The 25203-nt window shown below is 36.6% G+C and overlaps 1 protein-coding gene and 1 non-coding gene across 4 annotated transcripts in view; both read left to right on the top strand.

The window, feature by feature from the left end:
- LOC140159199 (choline O-acetyltransferase-like) overlaps window positions 1–25203 on the top strand; it is a 151997-nt gene that overhangs the window by 113876 nt on the left and 12918 nt on the right. For all 3 annotated transcript variants that reach the window (XM_072182588.1, XM_072182587.1, XM_072182589.1), the window contains 6 exons: window positions 2891–3071; window positions 4435–4609; window positions 9192–9388; window positions 15399–15499; window positions 16598–16732; window positions 21077–21199. In XM_072182588.1, coding sequence (XP_072038689.1) covers window positions 2891–3071; window positions 4435–4609; window positions 9192–9388; window positions 15399–15499; window positions 16598–16732; window positions 21077–21199 — 912 coding nt within the window. The remainder of the gene's footprint in view (window positions 1–2890; window positions 3072–4434; window positions 4610–9191; window positions 9389–15398; window positions 15500–16597; window positions 16733–21076; window positions 21200–25203) is intronic.
- Trnat-ugu (transfer RNA threonine (anticodon UGU)) lies at window positions 24612–24685 on the top strand. The gene has a single exon. It is a non-coding gene; the product is annotated as a tRNA-Thr (tRNA).

Below are 25203 nucleotides of genomic sequence, written 5' to 3'. Positions count from 1 at the left end.
GTCTTTACTCGGGACGGAATTAAGATAAACTTTTCAGCAGTTCAGTGTGATATGTTGAGGCAAAATAAGTCAAGTACGGTGAGATGGGGCAAAGAACGGGTGTAGTAAACAATATAATTGAAACTTCTATGGTTTATAATATTGCAAAGGGACGTTTTGCGAACGACTTAAGGGGGTACTACACCCCTAGCCAATTATTTGCTTATTTTTGCGTTTTCTCAAAAATTATAGCGCATTGGTGACAAGTAAGATATGTATATTATAGGGGCAAGGACTACAACTACTGCACTGAAAATTCAGCAACTCAAGGCAAGTAGTTATTGATTTATTGATCAAATATTGATTTTCCCTCATTTTTGACTGTAATTCCACAACTGTTGTCTGTGCTGAAATAAAATTTCCAGTGTAGCAGTTGTAGTCCTTGCCCCTATAATATACATATCTTACTTGTCACCAATGCTCTATAATTTTTGAGAAAAATGCAAAAATAGGCCCAAAATTGGGCAGGGGTGTAGTACCCCCTTAAGCCATAATATTCAAATCATATATGACGTGGTAACCCTATATCGAAAGGAGACACTTTTGGGCAGGATCGTAAATGGAGAAATAGCAAAAATATCTGCCACAATTTGGGTCTGCTGCATATTTGTGATGTTAATAATGTTTAAAATATTGTCTGATAGTTTCAGACCGGAATATAACTGGCATCTTATATTTTTCAGACATTTTTCAAGGTCATTCCTACTCTCAACATTGTCAATAATATTTTCAAAAGACCGATCTCTCAGTTTTTAATTTTATAATACCATGACTTACGAACTCAACATCTTCGCTTAGGAATGTCCGATTGGGAAAATGGTGTTGTGGAGCAAAATATCTCTATTATTTGAGATGTAAAACACTCAAAATTGATAACCTGCCCAAAAGTGTCTCTTTGTGATGTACCACGTCACATATCATGTAATATCTTGGCTATCAAGTCGTTACACTATCGCAAATTGAATAACGGATGATTTTAAATAAGCGTGATTTCTGCGGAATAAAATGTGATTTTTTTGGGGTGCGATATAACGACAATCTCTAGGGAATCGATGGAGGTACGTTTGGCAGGGCCGAGCTAGCGCAGATGTATTCCATGCATTACCCGTGTCGTGTCTACCCTAAGACATCGTGCATCATCACAGGGTAACATAGACTAGATTAGCGTTGCAATCCCCCTTTACGAGCTTAATAATGCTCTGTTATAATTGCTTACATGAAATTTGTTTCTGATGTCATCAATTGCATAGCAAGGAATGTAGGAATAAAATACGTATACGTTATACGTTGTTGATTTCTGGCGCCTCCTGAATCATAGCTTTTTTTGTCATATACAATCATATGTACAAAAAACTAATGCAATAGATGTTGCGCGTTGCTGTAATCGATTACATCTGTAATTTCACCATCCTCGAAGGCACCAATTAGGCTCTTTGCAAGCCCCATTGTGGAAACACAATGAGCGCGAAAATTGTCGCTCCTTGAGGGAACCATGTAATGAAATTGTGATGTTGTGATCATCAAGGGCCCATATGCCCTTGTTTTACCGCCGGTACAAAACATCTAATACCGTCAAACAATTGCATATGACATACCTCGATGAATAATCTAATATTATCATTTCTCTTGGTAGAGATGAATTCGCTTAAAGCTATATTAATACATTATATAGAAAAGTACCTCTTCACAACGATGTCAAAGACAAAAGCCATTGGCATCTATGGGAATTGTATGACAGAGTCGTTGCTATTTACCTTGGGCGCTATCAATTTTTGCAGGATTTTTAGATCAAATGTTGTCGACTTCATGTCCCATGTAACGTGGTTATATGTAACGGGCTATTCCATTTAAAATCCACACTACCCCTGTGGAAGATTTTGTAAATATCTTTGACAGAGGGGGTATGAATTTCAAATGAAATGAACACATTAGGGAGCTACATTTGAAACTCACCCTCCCTCAGCGGAAGATTCAGATTGAATCTTTCTCAGAGGGTGTATGAAATTCAAATGGTGCCACCTAATGTGTTCATTCCATTTGAAATTCATACTCCCCCGTGGAAGATATTTTCAAAATCTTCCACAGGGGTAGTGTGGATTTTAAATGGAATAACCCATACAAGGGATCAAAAACAACTGTGCTATTGGATCCTAAGATTTATATGTAGAACGAGGAAAGCTTTAATATTGTATCCTGCAATATCCTACGATTGTGTGTATCAACTTTGACATACTTGTATGCTTCCTCTAAATATATACAGTTTGTCCTTAAAATCAATATACATAATTTGTTGCACTTCTGTTGATGGTTGACATGAAATTCAATCAATTTCAAGATTTCAAGAGCGGCCTTTCAGATTGTCCAGTATTGATTCAGAGTAAAACACCCGTTTTGGACCCCATTATTAAAGAAAAAACAACACGTCTTACATAAATACATAATGCGTGAGAGATTGTGATTTCTACCAATTCATTGTTCAACAACAATCGAGTACATGTCTTTGATAATATAAAAACCTAAAATTGTTCCCCTTCCGTTATACCACTACAGCATGTACAGCAAAGCTCTTCCAGTAGGCAGAGTGGGGTACAATAGGTCCGGCCAACCCTTATTTCCAGAGTGGCCTTTCAGATTGCCCAGTATTGATTCATAGTAAAACACCCGGTTTGGACCCCATTCCAATAGAAAAACAATACGTCTTACCAGAGAAGATGATAATAGATTATTCTCATCTTCTCTGGTCTAACATAAAGATATTGTGATTTGTACCGCTTTATTGTTTAACAAAAATCTACATGTCTTTGATAATACAAAAACCTAAAATTGTTCCCATTCCGTTATACCACTACAGCAAAGCTCTTCCAGTAGACAGAGTGAGGCACAATAGACCCGGCCAACCCTTATGTATGGAGCAATACTATCGTTTATTTTCCTCCTATCGTGTACCCGGATTACAGAAAGATGAGTTAGTTTCACCAACAAGCTCTGTCATGCCTGAGCCTGAACACATCATTGTCGTATGCAACAATCAAGTAAGAGTAGTCAATGACACGATACCAAATATTCTTATTCAGTATTAGACACTAGGATCCACAACATGCTCGATCAGGGGCGCAGTTCTTTAACCCCAATACATTTGTACATTCATTGAATGACCTTTGAAAATTTGGGTACAAAAACTCATACTCTGCAACTTGAGGTCAAATTTTGCACAATGAGTGTTTAATTGAAGTTAGAGAACTATGTCTTTGGGATGAGGTCATTGTGGTCAACAGTGCAGACTCATCCTATTGTTTTCACAGTGTTTAATAACTTGTAACAATCGGACAAGACAACAGTATCTTTTAATAAGTCAACGTTGTAACAGGTGGACAATTTCAAAAACATGAACTTGGCATCATTGAGAGTGTAATGGTAATCTATTGAGACAAACTTGTGGCTGACTTTAGCAATAATTTAATGGAACCAGATATTATATACACCATTAATGGTTTCGTTTAGTTGGGGACTGACCGCTTTAGGCTCATTACCACTAATTCCCGTTAACACAGTTTTCAATGGAAAAAAAGGTAATTTCAAGCACGATATTCTCATACTTTGAATTATCAAAGTGAAAAGACATTATTAGTAGAAGGTTGAATCCACAAATTACCAAAATTTCAACATATGATGACTTGAAACTGTTTTTGTTTTCAACCACTGAAGCGTAAAGACCACAATTTTACAGTGCGCCCTCTTTTTTGGACTAAGTAAGAGCACACCGGCTGGGTAGGCAAATAAATATACAGCAGCAGCGGATGAATTTGGGGGACATTTTCATCAAAACTGTAAAATGATGATAGAAAACATGTCAGCTCTGCATGTTGCTCTGAAATGTGCATATTATTGGCTATACAGCTTGGTATTTTTCAGTTTTTAAGCACCTTTTTCAGATGCCACACAAGAAAATAGTCCCTCTCTCTTTTCAAGCACTGCCCTGCTCTAATTGGTGGTATTTAACCTATATATAAGGATCGGAAGTCCGAAAGTTCGTTAGTCTAAAAATAAGGTTCGTTAGTCGGAAAAATAAAAAGGTTCGGTAGTCTGAAAGTTAGGGTTTGTGATATAAAGTTAGGGTTAGGGTTAGGAATAGGGTTATGGTTAATGTTAGGTTAGTAGCAACCTTTCGGACTAGCGAACCTTAGGGACTGGTGGATATAGGAAATTCGGCGAGGTTATTTTATTTATTAAATTTATTAAATTTATTAAATTTATTAAATTTATTGTAAATATCTTGATTAGGATCAATTAACAAATTCCAAGGGTATTAAACTATTTTAGAAAAATAACAAAATAAACAAATAACCGGTATCCACTGCTCTTTGGTTAACTTTTGTAATGACTTTTTCTTTCCAGTTTTTTGTATTAGATGTAATTGTAAACTTCAACAGATTAAATGATCAAGACCTAGTGAGTCAGTTGAAGAGAATAGTAGATATTGCTGCAAAAACCAAGAATCCAGAACCATTAGGACTCCTAACAACGGGCAATAGAAGTGAATGGGCTGCGGCAAGATTGAAGTTAATGGAAGGTAAGGACTCATTATTTTCTTCCGTCATTTCCCCCCCGGAGGGGGTTCTCCCTGGTTGAAGGTATTTTTGGGGTACCTTTTCAGCAATTTTGGTATATCAATGGGTGGGTTTTCAGTGGAGACTAATGCGCCCAATTGGGCGCATTTGGGCAAAAGTGCCCCTAAAAGTGTCCAATTAGTGCAAATTTGGGTGCTCTTTGGGTGTTTTATGTGAAAAAATGGAATACGGATGGGTGACAAAAACAGCAAAAAGTATATATATAGAGAAAGTCAGTATCCGAAAGTCTGCGTGACATACCCCCGTAATTTTTTTTCGAAACCCCCTCCCGGTTTGTTTTCACACATTGCCTGTTCTATTTCCTCTCCATCTGTCGTCTATGTAATTGTCTTACGCCATAGAATATAATAAGACAGTAAAATCACTGTTGTCTGTCGATCCGTCAGTCCGTGTGAAATCTTGTGTTTACAGTTACAATCAATCTTGTGTTTGTAGTCACTATTAAACTTGTATTAAAAATGTAATAAAGTTGGTATAATTGTGTGACGTTTTTTCAACATACAAATTATACCAGATTATGGTTTTTTTTACTACTTTATGTTTGCACCTGGTTCAATAATGGGTATCATTCGCCTTCGTTGAATGTCTTGCTTTCCTACTACTTAAATGTTACTGCATTGTACCACAATGTATTTGTAACGCGCCTTTTCAACATTTTGATCAAGGTGCAACATGAATAGCCACAGATGAGGCCTCTCTGATGTGACCAGGAAGTTTGTTCCACATACCTGGACCGGCAACGTTGTAGGATATATCCCCAAATGTGATTTTTGACATATTGAATGAGAAGAAGTCAATTGCCATTTGCTGACCTAGTAGTTGGTCTGGTGGAACTGGCAGGTTTCCGTTTCATGATTATGTCATCGCTAAGATACAGCGTGATGTCCCTGAAATAACTGTACCGTCGCAAAATTTGGGGTATTTTAATACCCACACCAAACATGACTGAATACCTTATATGCATTTGAACAATAAAACATCTATATATTTTTTGAATTTTGACAATTAATTTTAAAATCACCCTTCATTTTAAATCCATTCCACGGCGTGTATGATCAGTTTTATATGCTCTGTGATGAATCTGATTCGAAAATAAAACAAAATATTCTTTTAAAAGAGCTGAAATTTTTTCTTACAAAAGAGTTACAAGCTATTGCCCTCTCGTTCACATCATAAAAATATCGTTAAAGGGTGTATTTTTGTAACTCCATATTATCGACATCTCTTGCTCACAAATTGAGGTACATTGGAGGGTCAAACTAAAAGGTATGTTCTGAGATGACCTGCTCTAAGATTTACTACTTGTACTTCATCACTTACAACGTGAAATAATTTTATCAAAATAACAACTGTATTTTACAAACAAAATGTACTTTGCGAAAGGCCCCAGAGAATACGATTATTAGATAAGCAATTGGATGTCCAAAAGCCTTTCATAATTTATTGAATTGTGTTTTTAAACGTTTTTTTTTTTTTTGTGGAGGAGGATCTATCCTGTCACTTTGTCATGTTTGTATGGGCTGGCTGCTGAATATCGACTTCACGATTTGGATTTGTTTCTAGATTCAAAACACTTTAATTGAGGCAAGACCGCACGATATTCTCTATACCTCACGCTTTCACCTTACGGTCATTCCATTAATAGATATCCACCCCGTGTTATATTGGTGTTGAAGTAACAGCATTCCTATATGTCTAATATGTGTTAGGTAATGCCTGAGAGGTACCCGCCACGACTTCATTCGTGTACAGGGACACAGCATGCAAATCAAAATACACTGAAACAAGTGTCTTTTCATCATATGAGCAACGATGTAGGAATACCACGAATGAGCCTTCTGTATAAGTGACTACAACCTTACGACGGAGGTTAAACGTGTTTCTAGCAACAGACTTGGCTATTTACAAGACGTGTCTTCACATTTTGATATTGAAACCGTTGACGCTTATTAACTGCTTATGTGTCCGTGTCACGACTGGCACTTTGTAGCAAAGAACCACCGGCGGTATTAATTTCAGATGAAAACTAGGGGGAGACTGAGGAGTCTTTTTATATTCAACTAGCCATGCCTATGGCTACTTTTCACACAGTTGTATGAGGTGTTCGCGCCGAGAATGAGTGTAAACTTGTAAGCACGATATAAGGCAGGCGATAACATAGAACAAAATGGCTTCACATAATTCTAAGCGTTAATTGTTACTTTTGTTCAGCCACACCCACTCACCTCACCAATTAATGTGTTTTAACCCCCCTGAGCACTACCTGCCGATCTAACATTGTCTCTGATTGGTCAATTACATGATATTTTCACTTTAAGCCCCAATCAGAATGAAGCTTTGCAAATAATTCACCCCAATTTTTTTGCGTGGTGAAATTATTCTAACAATGTTGCTGATTGGGCCAATTGATAATAAAAACTTCTTTTTGGCCGATCAACAGGTAGCTCTCATGGGGTTTCTTAAGGCATATTAATTATTTTAAGTCTATTTGCCTCATCGCGCGAATAATACGACTATTTAGGTGCAATTTGCTTCTCGAAACCATGCAAAACTGTTACAATGGCAGTAAATCAGGACTCAAGCGTGTCTCAACACGGAGCGACCGTTTAAACAAACAAACAAACAAACAAACCATATATTATTACTAAAATAGCGTTTACGATCTGTGTACATGTACAAATACCATCCCTAAGCAACTTAACTGAAGTGGAAATTAATGCGCAATAAAACACACTAAAACTGCAACAACATCAATCATATTTTGAGAAATATTTTGATTTTCTGAAAGGAGTACATTATAATTTTCTTGTATATCGCATTTGTGATTAACATTTTAAAGACCTCCAGTTAACATCAATTTGACATACTTCTCTTTATTATGCCTAAGAAAATAAAGAGCAATACTAAAAATTGTCTTAGTAGGAAGTTCATATTTCTTTGTACGTGAAAGAACTTGCATGAAACACAGCCCTACAGGCTGCCGAACAAAAGTCATTCCGGAAACGAACAGGATATAATCAAACGAACTAGTGATGTCAACCCTAAGCAAAAAACTCCTTGATAACCCGCAAATTCCCGCCGGCAAAGTGAATCGCGAGATTTCACTGTGATTTTCTTTTTCTTCACACTCCAGGCTCTGTTGATGTAGGCGGCTCACCAAATTATCACCACCAACTTCAGATCAAATTCCATATTTTCAATTTGATTATACTGGCAAACTTGCCTAAAAATGGCCAATTCAGTTAAAACACTAGAATGTTTTTGAGGTTGTGTATTGCATTTTGCTTGAGGAAAGACGATAAAAGGGTGGAAACAAAAATGATTTTCCGTGTTAATTTATTGATATTATTCACTCAAACCGGGAAGAAGAATCTCAAATATGATTATTGTAATGTGTTGTACCGTGTGCTATAGCTGTCTCCTCTCCATATGACCTGTTCTTAGTTTGATATCGAAGAAAATATTATTGTTGTCCTATTTCCTGAGGAAAATTAGCGAGGCCAACGTCCTGGGGTCCTTTGTCTATGGAGAATTCTCTACTGATATTATGATATGCCTCTTACGATGTGACTTCTTTGCTTTGCCAATGTTTGTAAGGAATGGTCTTTGTTTTACTTTCGATTTGAATGGTTCCTTTACAAACTAACATTTATATTACAAAAACACGGTGGTATAAAACAACACATTCTGCTAATAACATCAAAGACCACTTTCTGTTTTAATACAAACAATGCACATGAAAAGTATTGTTACATTAAATACAAAGGCAGTTGACTGACGCATGTACACTGTTATTTTTAATTAATCCGGTGCAATCTGAATTTATATCATTAGTAATTACAATTATTGTTTTGTCAGTCTTGTCAAGCACAAACGTGTTTTTTTTTCTTTACCCTTCGTGTAGACGTTAAGGGGGTACTACACCCTGTAGTAAATTTGTGACTATTTTTGCATTTTTTCTCAAAAAATAATTACACACTGGTAACAAAAGTTATGTTTATTATTGGGGCAAGGAATCCAATTACTACACTGAAATTTCAGTGACTCAAGACAAGCGGTTCAGTATATATGATCGGAAATGAGGTCATTCTAGCGGTACCTCTTTTCTTATCATAAATACCGAACGGCTTGTCTTCCAGTGTAGTAATTGGATTCCTTACCCCTATAATATACATAACTTTTGTTACCACTGTGTTATTAGTGTTTGAGAAAAATGCAAAAATAGACACAAATTTATCGAGGGGTGTAGTACCCCCTTAATAGTACAAAAACACGATGTTATAGAAAAAACACCGTAAGACATTCTGCTAATAAAGTCAAATACTGCTTTCTGTTTTAATACAAACAATGCACAGGAGAAGTATTGTTACATTAAATACAAAGGCAGTTGATTGACGCATTTCCACTGTTATCTTTAATTAATCTGGTAATATCCGACTTTATATCATAAAATCATTCGTAATTACAATTGTTTTGTCAGTTTTGTCAACCACCAATATTTTTCTTTCTTTATCCTTCTTGCAGACTCTACCAACCGTGACTCCCTGGATATGATAGAACGTTGTATATTTGTGTTATGTTTAGATAGCCCAATGGGATTTCCACCAGCTGAGGTTGGCAAGCCTATGGACGCTGACGATGAACCCTTAGCACACCAAATGCTTCATGGAGGTGGCTCGCACTTAAACAGCGGCAACAGATGGTTTGATAAAACTATGCAGGTGTGTAGAGTTACATAATATTTAGCAAATATTACCAGTGTCCGAATTAAGAAAATAAAAGGGGATGTCCCACGGACAACCAGGTTGTAATTTCTGGTTGTCCGCCAAAGTCTTTGGTTGTCCGTAAGCTGCCACAATCTGAAACAACTACATGTGACCAATAAAGTGGAGTGAGTGTAGTCAATTTATAAACAATTACTCTTAAATATTTAACAATTCATCAGTTGTGTCAGGTTTAAGCAAATCAACATGCTGAAAAAGTGACTTTTGGCTGAAAACATTCGATTCATAGTTTACTTATAGCGATTATTTCAAGGTCAACTGAAGATTCTAATACTCAAGCTGGCGAAATGAATGTAGAAATCTTTAGGTTTGCGTCCAAGCAACGACAATATATATCTCGATAGTTGTTTGTATAATCCAGAGTTTCTTGAGCCCGATCAAATAATTTTTTATAAGGATAAAAAAACTGAAACACAATTATCCGATGCTACCAAAATAAGCAAACAAAAAAGTTCCTGTACTTTCAAGCAACTATAATAAAAAGGAGCCCCTTATGTTGTGATAAGTAACACATACGTATAGACACGTCCTTGAATACAATAATGAGACTAAAATTAATTGTACGATAAAACATTCACCCAATTACCCATTTTCATACCGGAATGATGGTTGGGGCTGTTGTTAACTTGTTTCATACATGCCCTGGTATATCAGATGACTGGTATTCTCTCGTCATGCCTGTCTGCTGAGGCAGGAATATCTTGCTGTAAATAACAGGTGGGGTGTCAGAACAACCTCAAGGAATAACATGTTCTCATGTCATCTTGTATAATGCGGGTACTTATCATGTCACAGTAATTATCAGAGTAGATTAGTTAAAATTGTCAGCTAGTACTCAAAAATTTCTGTAGCCAACTGTAATGCAAGAAGTCAAATGTGTAAAATTGCCATCAAAATATTGACAAACAAATTGTGAAAGTGCTGTTGATGTTCTAATCAATAAGCTTCAATACCAGTAAAGACACAAATATAATGAATAATAACCTATATAAAACGCATTGAATAATTTCAATCTCAGAGACATATATTGGAGCCAGTGCCGTATAATCATTAAAACATTTCCTGCTTGACTCCTTTTGTGATCTTCAACTATCTATAATGTGCATGTCGTTATACTGCTATTTCCTAGAGCTGGTTCCAGTTCCACGAGGGGAGGACGCGCGACAGACGCGAAGCGGTCATCGAGCCACGCAGCGGCGAGGAACTGGGGAATATTAGTTTCAGTGAAATTCTGTCACGCCCCACCCCCCGCATTGAATAAGTGCTACTATTTCCCAAGTTATATTTTCAAAATGTGGTCTGCATAAAGCTACTTTATATCACATGCATTCATTTAAGCAAATGGGCATAAATCGCTGACAATAAGTTAATGAATTCGTTGGAGACATTTGTTTTAAACTTTCACCTTTCACTTAAAAGTACTGTCGCTTCTGTGTTCAATTTATATATTTACTTTGATCAAAAGAGGCACACACCCTTAATCAAGACAGCAAATACAGGCTTCGAGACCCCAAAGGGCAAACTGAAGTCAGTAAATACTTATTCTATTTGTTTCTTGGTCTCTTTCCTCATTTGTCTCAATAACATTCGAAATAAAATGTCACTTTTCAAATTAAACCACCAATTGTGTCAACTATTCTGATTATGTTCTTAACTTTCAGAGTTACAGAGAGAATATGATTACGAATGAACATTATGAAGATATTACCTATATATAGTACAAAAAAAGAAAACATTCGATTCATAGTTCATTTATAGCGATTATTTCAAGGTCAACTGAAGATTCTAATACTCAAGCTGGCAAAATAAATATAGAAGTCTTTAGGTTTGCGTCCAAGCAACGGCAATATATATCTCGATAGTTGTTTGTATAATCCAGAGTTTCTTGAGCCCGATCAAATAATTTTTCATAGGATAAAAAGACTTTAAACTGAAACACAATTATCCGATGCTACCAAAATAAGCAAACAAAAAAGTTCATGTACGTTCAAGCAACTATAATAAAAAGGAGCCCCGTATGTTGTGATAAGTAACACATACGTGTAGACACGTCCTTGAATACAATAATGAGACTAAAATTAATTGTACGATAAAACATTCACCCAATTACCCATTTTCATACCGGAATGGTGGTTGGGGCTGTTGTTAACTTGTTTCATACATGCCCTGGTATATCGGATGACTGGTATTCTCGCGTCATGCCTGTCTGCTGAGGCAGGAGTATCTTGCTGTAAATAACAGGTGGGCTGTCAGAACTACCTCAAGAAATAACGTATTCTCATGTCATCTTGTATATTGCGGGTACTTATCATGTCACAGTAATTATCAGCGTGGATTAGTTAAAATTGTCAGCTAGTACTCAAAAATGTTCCTGTAGCAAACTGTAATGCAAGGAGTTATATATGTAAATTATGAAAGCGTTGTTGATGTTCTAACCAATAAGCTTCAATAGCAGTAAAAGAGACATAGATGTCATGAATAGTAACTCATATAAAACGCATTGAATAGTTTCAATCTCGGAGGCATGTATTTGAGACAATACCTTTACATTACATTAACACATTTCCTGTTTGACTCCTTTTGTGGTATTCAACTATCCGTGATGTGTTTGTGCATGTCTATTACTTCCATGGTTTGTGGTATTCAACTATCCGTGATGTGTTTGTGGTATTCAACTATCCGTGATGTGTTTGTGGTATTCAACTATCCGTGATGTGCATGTCGTTATCATGGTTATACTGTTATTTCCTAGAACTGGTTTCAGTTCCTCGAGAAGCTTCGAGAGGGGGTCGCGCGCAGCGGCAAGGATGGGGAATATAGTGTCAGCGAAAGTCTGCCACGGTCCCCTCGGCACTGAACAAGTGTTACTATTTCCCAAGTTATCCTTTCAAAATGTGGTAACTGCATGGACACAACTATATTATAAAGCTACGTATCACATACATTTTTAAGCAAAGGAACATAATCACTGACAATACGTTGGAGACATTTGTTTTAAACTTAGGTACTGTCGCTTCTCTGTTCTATTTATCTATTTACCTTGATCAAAAGGGACACGCACTCTTAATCAGGCCAACAAAATCAGGCTTAGATACCCCAAAGGGCAAACTGAAGTCCGTAAATACTTATTATATTTGTTTCTTGGTCTCTTTCCCCATTTGTCTCAATAATATTCGAAAAAAATGTAACTTATTAAATTACACCACCAACTGTGCCAGTTCTGATTCTGTTTTTAACTTTCAGAGCTGCAGAGAGAATATGATTACGAATGAACATTCGTATCAATATCATAGTTCTTGAATCCATATTTTCTTTGGATGCTTATACATGACACGCAAAAGTACTATTTGACACCACGGATTCGACTTAAGTATATTTTCATTCGGTTGATCGGCAATGTTGACTGAGCTAAGGCTGTTTAATTTTGCCAGCTGGTTTGATCGTTTCTACAGACCAAAATCCACCTGCCACTGTGTACATGAGCGACCAAATCAGCAAATATCATTTATCGGATCGCTCAGAGACTTTTATCTTAAACAGCATTCTTACGAGTTTTATTTCATCATCTTCAACGGCCCAATGGAGCTGCAGGCGAAAGTAATTTAGACCGAAATGAAACCTCTCTGTATCTCTTGTGTGTGTGTCGTTCTTCATAGCTGATAACATTCTTGAATTACTGCCGTATTGCCAATTTATCTTGGAATAATCAAGCTGTTACAAGTTATGTGTAATACAAGGTTTGCCTGGAAAAGCATAAAATGCATAAAAGAGGGTTCTTACAGTTTCTTATAACATCAGTCAAATCTTGAAAATCGTTAGTGCTGAAATGCAGCTAATAATAGGTTAATGTAAGGGCACGTTCACTATGTGTTCACGATTGTGTGTTTTTTTTACAGTTTCATAAAATAAATGACAAATTGAACAACTGAAGCAGTTGCCTTATGTTTTTCATCTTTACGCATTTTTACGTATTCCTGAAAGCGATCTTGATTTGTATAGATTTATTCAAAAACTAACTTGAATTGATTGTCAAGTGATATAAAATCGAGGACTTGAAAGTTGGCAAGTAAAAATACATATCTCTTCTGTGGCGTCATATGTTTTGCAATTCCAAAATAAGTTATTACTTAAGCAGACGTAAACGTGATCATAAATATACGTTTGGAACTTTTCAAGAGCGGAATAGCGCATGTTGAGAGTCAGTTGTTACTTTGCCATGCTTTTGATACAGCAATTTCTGTAGTGTACAGACAGGTCAACAAATGGGGCCCATGACCCAATATTGGAATACCGCCATTAAATTCATTAACCATCGGCTATCTCACTATGCCATTATTCCAAGCTAAAGATACATTCACAAACATCAATATACTAACTTGTTTCAGCTTGTTTCTGTGTTGTCCTCTGTTTTGAATACATGAGACCTTTTCTGGCCTTATTGAGATGCGTCGCGGCCAATGTACGGTACACTTCACCTCGCTTAGAAGAGGTTCGAGTGTCCATTGGTTTAGAAATCAATATTACCGGCCGTGCATTTTACGTCTTTCCGTTGAAAAAATTCCAAAGAATAAATTTCCGTTTTGGTTTTGTTTTTTGATAACCATTACTAAATCCCATCGGTCAAAAGAAAGCATAAAATGTGACATCAAATATGACATCAATGAGCATTAATGTTCGTGGTTGAGAAAACATTTCTTTTCAGGGCCACTTGAGACAGCAGAGGCCTTGAGGCAATCTGGCCTTGCCTTGCTCTACTACTGTTCTCTCGTCGCGTTAACCTTTCAGTCCTGCCATTGACCGTCTTCTTTGTGAAGCAATGAACGAAATACTGATGACAAAAATTACTAGTTGACTAAAAAACTCAACGAAGTCGAGTAACCCATCACTATGCGAATCATCTGTGAGATGCGTTCTGTTTCTTTGTTAAATTTTGTAGACATTTGTTTTAATTTAAAAGTCCGGATATTTATTGGACGCAAATGATCCAGATCAAACCGTTTTTCTGAAATCTGGATCAAGCAATCATCCGAGTAGCGTAAGTGTGTCAACATTTCAGCATGTGGACTAAATAGATCTGGATTAATACTGAGTCAGGACGTAAATTACACGCGTACTTCTACATCGATTCAGACTAAAACCTCAAGGTGTGGTTAGTTCCTATTTGTAACATAAAGAATCGCAAAGAAATCACCCCGGGGGCACTCAACACAAATGACCATACGGGTATGCTCCCCGGAAAGACCCCCATTTTGGGTTTCGCAGCTCCGAAAGACCCCCTATATTTGACCAAAATAAAACTCCGAAAGACCCTTGATTTTGATAATTTCAGCTCTAAAAGACCCCAAAATTGCTCATTCCTCATATTTCTTGTTGTTTCAGGCGATTTTCAACCAAAAAGCCAAGAAAGACCCTTGATTTTGACGTTTTGCAGCTCCAAAAGACCCCATTTTACTTGTTCACAGCCCGGTTCGCAGCTCCGAAAGACCCCCTTTTACCGGTACGCCGTCAGCTCCCAAAGACCCACCACCTCAAAATTCCGGGGGAGCATACCCACCAAAATTTTTTGATGTGCCCCCCCCCCGGGGAAATCACTTCTTCATCCTAACCCTAACCCCCAACCTTATAACCCCATCTGCACAAAATAAATATAGCAGAATTAACACATTAAGTTTAATGATGTGTTTGACACTGAAATTTTACGATTTTCTGGGAAAAAAACGTCTGGCATATATAATAAGTTGATCAATATTAACGAGTGTGCAACTTAAAAGTTACCATTGTATCAAGAAAATGATAATTTTTTTGGTTTATTACACACTGTATTTATTGAATGCAAACTTTGGTATCAACCAAAATACACCAGAAGAGTACGCTAAATGTCGTTATAACATTATGTATAATGCAGGATATTACCATTAATATTATTGGTCTTTGTTGTGTGTAATAGTTTATCATCGGTGATGATGACACGTGCGGTTTGAACTATGAGCATTCGCCTTCAGAGGGTGTGGCAGTTGTACAACTTGTGGAACATCTACTCAGATACATGTAAGTACCCCCACGATATTGAGTACGATACATTCTACTACATTTGTGACCTGCTACCACCAGAGATACTATAATAATGAGATAAGACACTCTCTACAAACTGCCTATACCATGCTATACCGCAGTTGAAGACAGGCAATTTGCAAGCGTCGTCGCCGGCCAAGTCTTACTACGAACGTGTAATGAGAAGATACCATCGAGTCCTACATAGAGGTCTGAGGAAGAGACGGTCTGAATTGACCTACCTTGACCTATAATTAATAAGAGAATCACATTTTTGTACCGCTCACAAAACAAAGAGTATAAGTCCGCCCACCGCTGTCAATCATTCTAATGAACAAATAAACAAGCTCTGGCAATGACGTAAATGAGAAAATCACATTGTACATGCACTGTCTGCTGTACTAGATGTCTTCCAACAAGTGCCGGAGTGTCGCGGTCCTGCTACCACGAAATGAGCGTAAAGTAGCAAGTTGGTAGTTTCGAAACGGTCTGGCTACTGCATTGGTGTTCTTTATTCACGCGCACCTGTTTAAGAGTAGTGTGTATGTATGTCCTTTGTGAATGGAGGATCAATGGGCCATTCACAAAGGACATACTATACTGGCTTGTACAGGTGCGCGGCAAACAGAGAACATCAATTCAGTCAGCCAGGGCGTCTCGAAACTACCAACTTGGGACTTTATACTCATTTCGTTGTATATAGCAGGTCACATTAGAGAAGTCGACACCCGCGTGGAGCGAGTAAATAATGGACAGATATTTAATTTGGGATTTTAGATTTTAACTCATCTTCGTGTGACATTTTACTACAATTTACTAGAATATTTTATTTTCATTTTGTTTAAACTAGCTATAATATAATGTCACCAAAATAGAGTTTCGCTATTGCTATAAACAAAAAGCAAAACATTATTGTCTGTTTTGGATAACAATATATTTTATGGCGTTTTAATATTAAGAAGTATAGTATTTCACGTTCCACTGCGAGTCAGAACACACGCGTAGACTTTACTAAATATTGTGAAAGTAAACTGCTTGCTGGAGTTTGTTTTTATTCCTTTTCTCTCTATTTTTGTTGTTTCTTTTATCATCCAGAGATTCGGAGACGCACAAACGGAAACTAACGCGTGCGCAATCGATATGCGAGCTTCCCTACCCCAGATGTCTGCGCTGGAAATTGTCCCCCGATATACTGATGAGTATAGATGACGCCCGGGTCAAAATGGATAGGTAAGTCGAAACAGGCTATTCCAGTTGAAATCCAAACACCCCATGTATGGACGGCATGACCTGAATCTTCCAAACAGGGAGTACAAATTTCAAATGGGTTTACCTTAATGGGTGACTCCATTTGACATCTAAACCCTCTGTGTGGGAGATTAAGGTCATGTCTTCCAGGGGGGTAGGTATTTCAACTGGAATAGCCCAATCATAATTAATTTGGTTTCAATAAACATTCCTCTTGTCTTGCGTTTACCAATTATGAATGGAGGGATTTTCACCTTCACCTAGCTATAGCTAGCCTTGTTGTTTATAATTGTTATTAGCCTTGGTCCAAGGCGTCAGGCTGTTTTTCTCCCTCACTCTATTTGAAGAAAAAAATCCTGTTTGTTTGGCTTAATGAAACATGGCTAAATCCTAATCCTTAAAGACCCATTCAGTGATCCCAGCGCAAGTGTAAAAAAATTAAAATTGTTTATAAATTGCTTAAGGGATCCAAAATGAGCGTTTATTGCGTTTCGACAGTATTTTTGTGGGACATGAGAGCACCTCAGACCTATCGAATTGCATTCTGAATACGAAGCATGTCTTTCTGATATCAAATAATTTTCATTTTTTTAAATCACAATATAATACAAATGTTATGACAAATTATAAAAAATTGATATTTTTCAAATTTTTGATATATAACAGTCCTCGAAGTAAATTATATAAATCTATTGACATATTCTTAAAGCGTATGTAGCAGGAGGAAAAGCCGACGGTCAATTGAAAATTTTGACCTTTCATATTGAAGATATGGATTTTTTTCCCCAAAAGACCTAATTTTTTTGGTGTTTTGGGAAAAAATCCATATCTTCAATACGAAAGGTCAAAATTTTCAATTGATCGTCGGCTTTTCATCCCACCTACATACACTTTAAGTATAAATCATCAGATTTATAAAGTTTACTTCAAGTACTGTTAAATATCAAAATATCAATTTTAATGATTTGCCATAAAATGTGTATTAAATTGCGAATTTCAAAAATCAAAATTATTTGATATCAGAATGACATTCTTCATATTCAGAATGCAATTCGATATGTCTGATGTGCTCTAATGTCCCAAAATGTCCAAACGTTCATACCCCAGCCCTTAATAGTGAAGGATAAGTCATTAATATTGTCATTTGGTGTTTTTGAAATGACAACTTTGGCAAAAAACGAAGAAAACAGCAGTACTGACGAAGTTGAAGCCCCAATCAAATACACGGATAGCTAATTTAGATACTGTCAGTATCTAAATTACAGATTCGTGTAAAATGTCTTATTTTGTCTTAAAATAATACACGGCTTTAGGCTGAACCACTCGTCTAGTTTTAAAAGGCAATAAAATCAAACTTTAATATTTTTGTGGAATTTGAGGGAAAATGGGCCAAAAACATGCAATTTGCACGTTTTCTTACAATTGCAGTTACAAAAGAGTTTGCTAATAATTTGAATATCTTGTATTAATATTGATAATTTATCATAAAAGAGATTCCAAAATGTGTTTTGCAAAACATAACCTGAAATTTTTTTGTCTTGTTTTTTGGTTTTTTGGCTTGATTGTTTACAGAATACGAAAAACCCACTAAAATTTTTTTTGTTTTCAAATATTAACCAACTATTAAAATTTGACTTTTATTGCCAGTTAGAATTTAGCCCAAAAAATTGGTGTTGCATTTTTCTGAAATTGAGTGATTCCCGTACCTCATTCATTACTATAGTAATTCGATAAAAATGTCAATTATGAATTTCTGTAAATCTTAATAGTTACTCGAATGAATAAATCCCAAGTGACTTTTAGCCTAGTTTAATGTGACCATGAATCTAAATGTGCTATCTCAGTTAAAACCCATACACCCCTATGGAAAACAAAACCTTAATCGACAACACAGGGAGTGTGAATTTCAAAATGGGTTTCCTAAATGGGTAACTTTATTTGAAATCTACACTCCCTGTATGGGAGATTAAGGTCATGTGTTCTATAGGGGGTGGAGTTCAACTGAATAGCACACATGAAACGATAAACGTTTATTGGATAGGATACATCTAAAATACTGTACCAATAAAATATCACAAATCTATAATTGTGCTAATAGCAGTTAACAGATACAAAATGATTTTACAGTTAAGTTTCATAAATTGAAATGTTTCCCCTGGGTTTGAGAACTTAATAGTTCCTCCGTTATGCTTATAATTGGTCTTTCCAGTTGAAATCCATACACCCTCAGAAGAGATGTCTTTAATCTCCCGCACAGGGGTGTGAATTTAAAATGGGGTTACCTGAATGGGTGACTCACTCCATATGAAATCTACACCCCGCTTACGTAAGGTCATGTTATCCACAGCGGGTGTACGGATTTCAACTGGAATAGTCCAAATAAAAAGCCCTTTGTGATCAGGAATATCAACTATACAAAATTGAATTCTTGTAAAACATGAGAAAATTTCAAATCTGTGTTGATGAATTGCTTCAAATACAGAGACTAGATTCAACCCAACCTGGATTTGTCGTATATATCATTTCTTGTATTATCACAATTTATGGTTAACTTTCGGTTTCAACATGTTCAATAACCTAGTTTTTAACTGTAAAAGAATAAGAATTTATGACTTTTATTCTAGCATTATTTCAAAGATGATATTCTTTTGATAGTATGGATTTATTTTTGAAGGATTTAGGGCCTTAAACTAAAAAATCGGATATTTCTAAATAAAAAGGGTTATCTATACAATTTATCACCTTTGAGCTAGTGACGTCATTGCTCCTTTCATTAGGCCAGCCTCAAATCGCTAGCGTTCGCTCAAACACTGTTACATACGTAGGCTTGATCCACCAGTCCTTCAATTGCTTACCGATGGTCATCGGGTTGTGCTTGCAGGTGAGAAACGAGAAACGCCATTTTGTTCTGCAATGTTTATTGTTTCGAGATCGGGGCCGAGGGACTCAGGCTATTACATACGCACGCGCTTAAAGAAGCCGCATATAGATGCGTAAGCGAAACATCTGCCTCAACGCGTTGACGTCACTGCCACAACAAGGTGAAAATGGTATAGACACTATTTTTCTTATATTTTTATAGTTACATCATGTCTTTTAACAATTATACAAAACATTTACACACAGGAAATTAATGTCATTTTCCTGACTCTGGTTAATAAAGCAAAACCAGTTTTCAAAAGTCAATCAATGCAGGGTGTTTATAAAAGTTTGGTAGCGGAGCTACAATCTTGGAAACAGTCTTGGGACACTTTCGTGTACGAACGGAAAACTGTAACCCCCTCTCCTCCATGCAATGTTGAGAAATGCCTATGTCTTCAGCAGTTTCCCAATCTGTTCCAACATTGATTGTTGGGGGAAAGGGGAAGGGTAGATCATTGTTGTAGATTCCAAAACATTATATATTTCATTTCCATAATAATAACAAATTTTGCACGGAAATTCGACAAAGTGTGCCAAATGTTCCAAGTACATTTTTTTTCCATTGTAGTGTGGGTTCATTTGCTTACAAGCGAGGATAAATATCCAACTCAGAAATACAAAGTTGTTTTTTTCCAAAAGCGCCCTTTTCTAATCATCATCATAAATAATTATGTTGTTTATGAAATCCAGCGATTTCCACTAAATTCATCAGTGTCACACACACAATAAAATAAAAGAATACAAACGAAGATGCGTTTTTGTTTAAAAAAATATATAATGATATGTCGATGTGTCCTGTACTTTGTGTTTCTGAGTTTCGATTTGGAAATCCTTGCAAGTTAGTAAGCAAATGAACCCAAATTAGCTCCGTTGCAAATCTTTCTGAAACACTCTGTACTTTTAATGGTACATGGGGTAAATAGTAAATTGGGTGTACTACATGATACATGGAATCTATTTTGAGACATTACACTCATACGCAGATAATAGATAGTTGAATTGTCATGAAACTTGGTTAATATGATCACCATTGAGCAGCAAATATTCTTAGGTTGAATGAATATAGATTGTTCGATTGTCGTGAAACTCGGTTGATGTGTTTTCCATTAGGCCCATTGTTACAAGTATGAGTTTAAATGTAGACCTATTTAGCACACATTTTTCAATTCAGCTTTCAACATGATATTTCCTGAGTACTTCCTAGTATGTCATTGGTAGTATTTACCAATATATACCGATATTTCCCACCAGGTTAGTAGTGCCACACACAAAAATTTCTAGCATTCCAAGTACTTGTCAATGCAAAATTATGAAACATTATCTTCATCCATAGCGTTGTCTTTTTTAAAGATAATTCTTGTTATGACTAATAATTATCTTTTTGGTTGTTTTATGTTTCTACAGAGCAGTTGCCAATTTGGATCTAAAACTTCTGAGGTATACTAAGTATGGCAAGAACTTCCCCAAGTCTCAGAATATGAGTCCTGATGCATTCATACAAATCTGTCTCCAGTACACACATTATAGGTAAGAGACTGCTATCACAATGACCTCATCCCAATGACATAGTTCTCTAACCTCAATTAAACAATCATGGTGCAAAATTTGACCTCAAGTTGCAGAGTATGAGTTTTTGTACCCAAATTTTCAAAGGTCATTCAATGAATGTACAAATGTATTGAGGTTAAAGAACTGCGCCCCTAATAGATGAGCATGTTGTGGATCCTAGTGTATATATTTGCCTGATTTATTAATCTTCTGAGAATTACTACCGTTCTTACAACGTTTCTGATTGGTTATTTTCGCAATATTTTCATCCGAGTGACCAATTAGAATAGAGCTTATAAATATTTCAGCTCAGCTATAGACGAATCCAACGAGCCAAGTCATGGTCAGGATTTGGTCGGACATCTTTGGGTAGCCGCTAGCACTAACCTGGTGTTTTGAGCGTCCAATTGTGCAAATAAAAGCCGCCTAACACCTAGAGAAGATGCAAGGACGAGGAGGGTTAATAGAATAATATATATAATAGAGATAATTCCGCAGGTAATCCCATCGCATCTATTCATACATAGTCCTTTTGTTCGCAAGTACATCAATGCATAGATACCGCGTGTAGTTAATCCGATTATTATGTATTAAGGTGTAAAACGGGTGATGGAATGCAGTTTAAAATTTCCGCCAAGGCCGAATCATTTCACATTTTGAGTGCATTGTAGCAGACGGCTACCCAACTGAAGGCTGCTAGTCAGGTGTAGGAATGCGTGAATTTAGATTCGTCTATACAACTGATTGGCTCAATAAATCATTATACCCTTCTTGTAGCCAATCAGTAGCTCGATTTTATTCATGGTGTTAAGTACTCGCAGACGCGGTATTTAGCAGACTGATTCAAAACATTTACAAATATCTACATCCATGCAGTGTCTGGTTCAATACCACTAATTGTCTATTACACAGTTTTTTAATAGCAAAATGGCTAATTTCGAGCGGAATTTCTCATATTATGAACTCTCACAGTCAAATGCCAACGATACTATGAATACCAGATGAAACTAGATGCTTTAGATGCCAAATGATCAAAACTTTGGCAAGCTGTAACCTCAATATTAAAAACTGAAGCTCCAACAAAACTTTTTTCAAAAATGATCAGACTTTTTCTTGTTTTAACGCACTGAACCGTAAATACTATAAAAATGGTAGTGTGCCCTCAACGGTAAAAGTTATAATCAAGTAGAACGCATAATAAAAATCGGTGCCGTGCGGATGAATTTTGGTACAGAAGCAGCCTTTTCAGATGCCACACAAACAAATAGTTCCTTGCCGTATGTTTATGCATTGCCCAGGCTTATTAGTGGTATATAACCATCTGCTGTGATATTTATTTCTAAATTACCGCGTTAATTTGGGAGCAGACACCTATTTGTAATGTCTGTAGCCATCTATTTTTTAGATAATCAAAAAACAACACTTTTGCGTTGAAATACATTTGTTTTAATAATGCTTAACGCACATGGAATAACAGCAAAACAATTAGCAACAAACAACTATTGAATACCGGTTCTCGTTTAAATAAACCTTCCCTAAAAGTGTATCGCAAAATAAAAATAAAACTTCTGACAAACACGTTGTTTCACAAATTATCATTTCACAAAATCAGGTCATTTTATTTTCATTGCTTGATCAAAGACGATAGGAGAATAAAAGAAATACATGTCGCATTAAGCATACAACCACTCAACAGCCAGCCAGGGGACATTTGAATTATGGAATTGGAAGAATAACTAAATCCAGTTCAATCTAATGGTTTCATTACTAGTTCGATAAATATATAAATAATTAATAAATATATGATGCTATTGAGAACACAGTTTCTAGACGTATTTATTAAACATGTGTCACTCCTACCGATTACCAGCAAATTAAGTGGGTGTCAGTAATCTCAGCTTTTGAGATGAGTGATATAACATTAAAAAAATTGCACCTGTGCGTGTTCTAATTATTTCAACAACCCATTCCAATTGGAAGCAGGCTCACTAATCCGACGATACTCTTGAAGTAAGTTTTTGACTATTTTATTTACAACAAAATAAAGTAGAGGATATACGGCATATTTGTGCAGTCCTCCTTCAGCGTTTGGGGCAAACTTTTAAAGGATACGAATTCAAAGAAATATGAATAAAATACATATGAAACACATTATGGAGATAGAAATAGCTGACGATGGATTTTTGACGTGAATTTGAGAAAACTCGATGACTTCGCGGGAAAATATCCATAGCTGCTATATGTATGATTTCATGTGACATAGCGTACACCTATTTGCAAAGACCGGATTCATTTCACTAAACTTTACGAATCTTCACACGTCTCGAAATCTTTCGTAACTTACTACGAGTCGTAAGTTCCATTTCACTCAACTTACTTACGAACGGTACCCTTCGTTTCTTTTGTCATTAAAATACTAAAACATTAATTCTGCTAACGGTACAATTATTTCAGAGACACCCTGTATACAGGAATTCTTTACTCATGTATACACCACTCCAAGTATACGGAGAACCCATCAAGTATGTCACTGATTTCAAATATCTTGGTTCCATGATGGGCTCTAGCACCAGTGACCTCTCCCGACGGAAGGCGCTTGCTTGGTATGCATTTTGGAAACTGGAGCACCTGTGGAGAAGTCCAACAATCACTGTTGCAACACAAGTCAAGCTGTTTCACACCACTTGTGTTACAGTATTGCTCTATGGCTGCGAGTCCTGGGTGATATCTACTGACATGGAAAATAGGATCAACGCTTTTGGTACATCATGTTACAGGATAATGCTGAACATCAAGCGCACTGACCATGTTAGTAACGAAAGGGTCTATACCATCACCAACACTGTGCCTCTTATCAACTCTGTCAGATCACTACAACTATAACGATTCCTGGGACATATCCTGAGGATGCAGGAAGATGAATCATGCAGAAGATATGCTCTCTACACCCCATTACATGGTAAAAGAAGACCTGGAAGGCAAAGAACACCCTACTTGTCTTATGTGCAAAAACTGTTGGGGGATTTCGACAACTTTCTACTGCCAGATGCCATTGCCACTTTGGCTTCAGATCGTAGTACATGGAGAAACTTTGTAGTCGCCTGCTTCGCAGCCGAATGAAATGAAATGAAAACAAGACATGCATTGTATAGAATGAAAACATGCATATAACAGCAAATAATATCGTAATATCGTTATGATTTTGGCAGACTGCTGAATAGTCATTCGTCTGTTGTTACAATTATGTTACGCGTGAATTCTCTTGAGATTCTAAATCAATACCCCAACAAATATCCACCACCGGGTATTGAACCTAGGACATCATACCAAAGACAATTAGCCTAAACAATTAGGTTCGAATGCTTCGAATTGCAACCAGCCTAATCATGAAGCTCCCGTGGCCAAGTGGTTAAGGCACAGGTCTTGTAAACTTGAGGTCCTGGGTTCGATTCCCAGGCGGGATCACTTTTTCTACTTGTCTCCTTTATTATTTCCGACGGCGAACCTGGTGAAAAATTATGTTTATTATATATAATTCCCGTCGATCATGCCACTGTTTTTCCAAATACGTGGATTTAGGGTTTCTCTACCGTGCATTGGTTACTAGGGAAAGAAGTTTATGAAAGAAACTCGTACACTGGTATGTAATGTGTTGTTTGTACTGTTCACCCTTGACTGCTCATATCCATAAGTACCAGACTTGAGTCCTGTTTATCAGGGACAGTCTGTGTAGCTCAGTGGTAGAGCGCTCGCCCGACAAGCGAGAGGTCTGGGGTTCAAGTCCCCGCACAGGCAGGTATGTCCGGAGTTTTTTCTCTGGTATATCTGCCTATGCATGTTAATATGTTTCCATTTGTAAATTCATGTTTAAATGTGCTAGTGTGCGATGCGAAATTCTTCATTCCCCTGTATATTGATATATTAAGAATAACGATTAAGCATCATTAATTTGATCTCGTGCACTAGTTGTAATGTTTGAATGT

This window comes from Amphiura filiformis, chromosome 8 (genome assembly GCF_039555335.1).
Source record: "Amphiura filiformis chromosome 8, Afil_fr2py, whole genome shotgun sequence".
In the NCBI taxonomy this organism is placed as follows: Eukaryota; Metazoa; Echinodermata; class Ophiuroidea; order Amphilepidida; family Amphiuridae; genus Amphiura; species Amphiura filiformis.
Note: the sequence above shows the minus strand (reverse complement) of the source record. Positions and strands in the feature narration are given on the sequence as shown.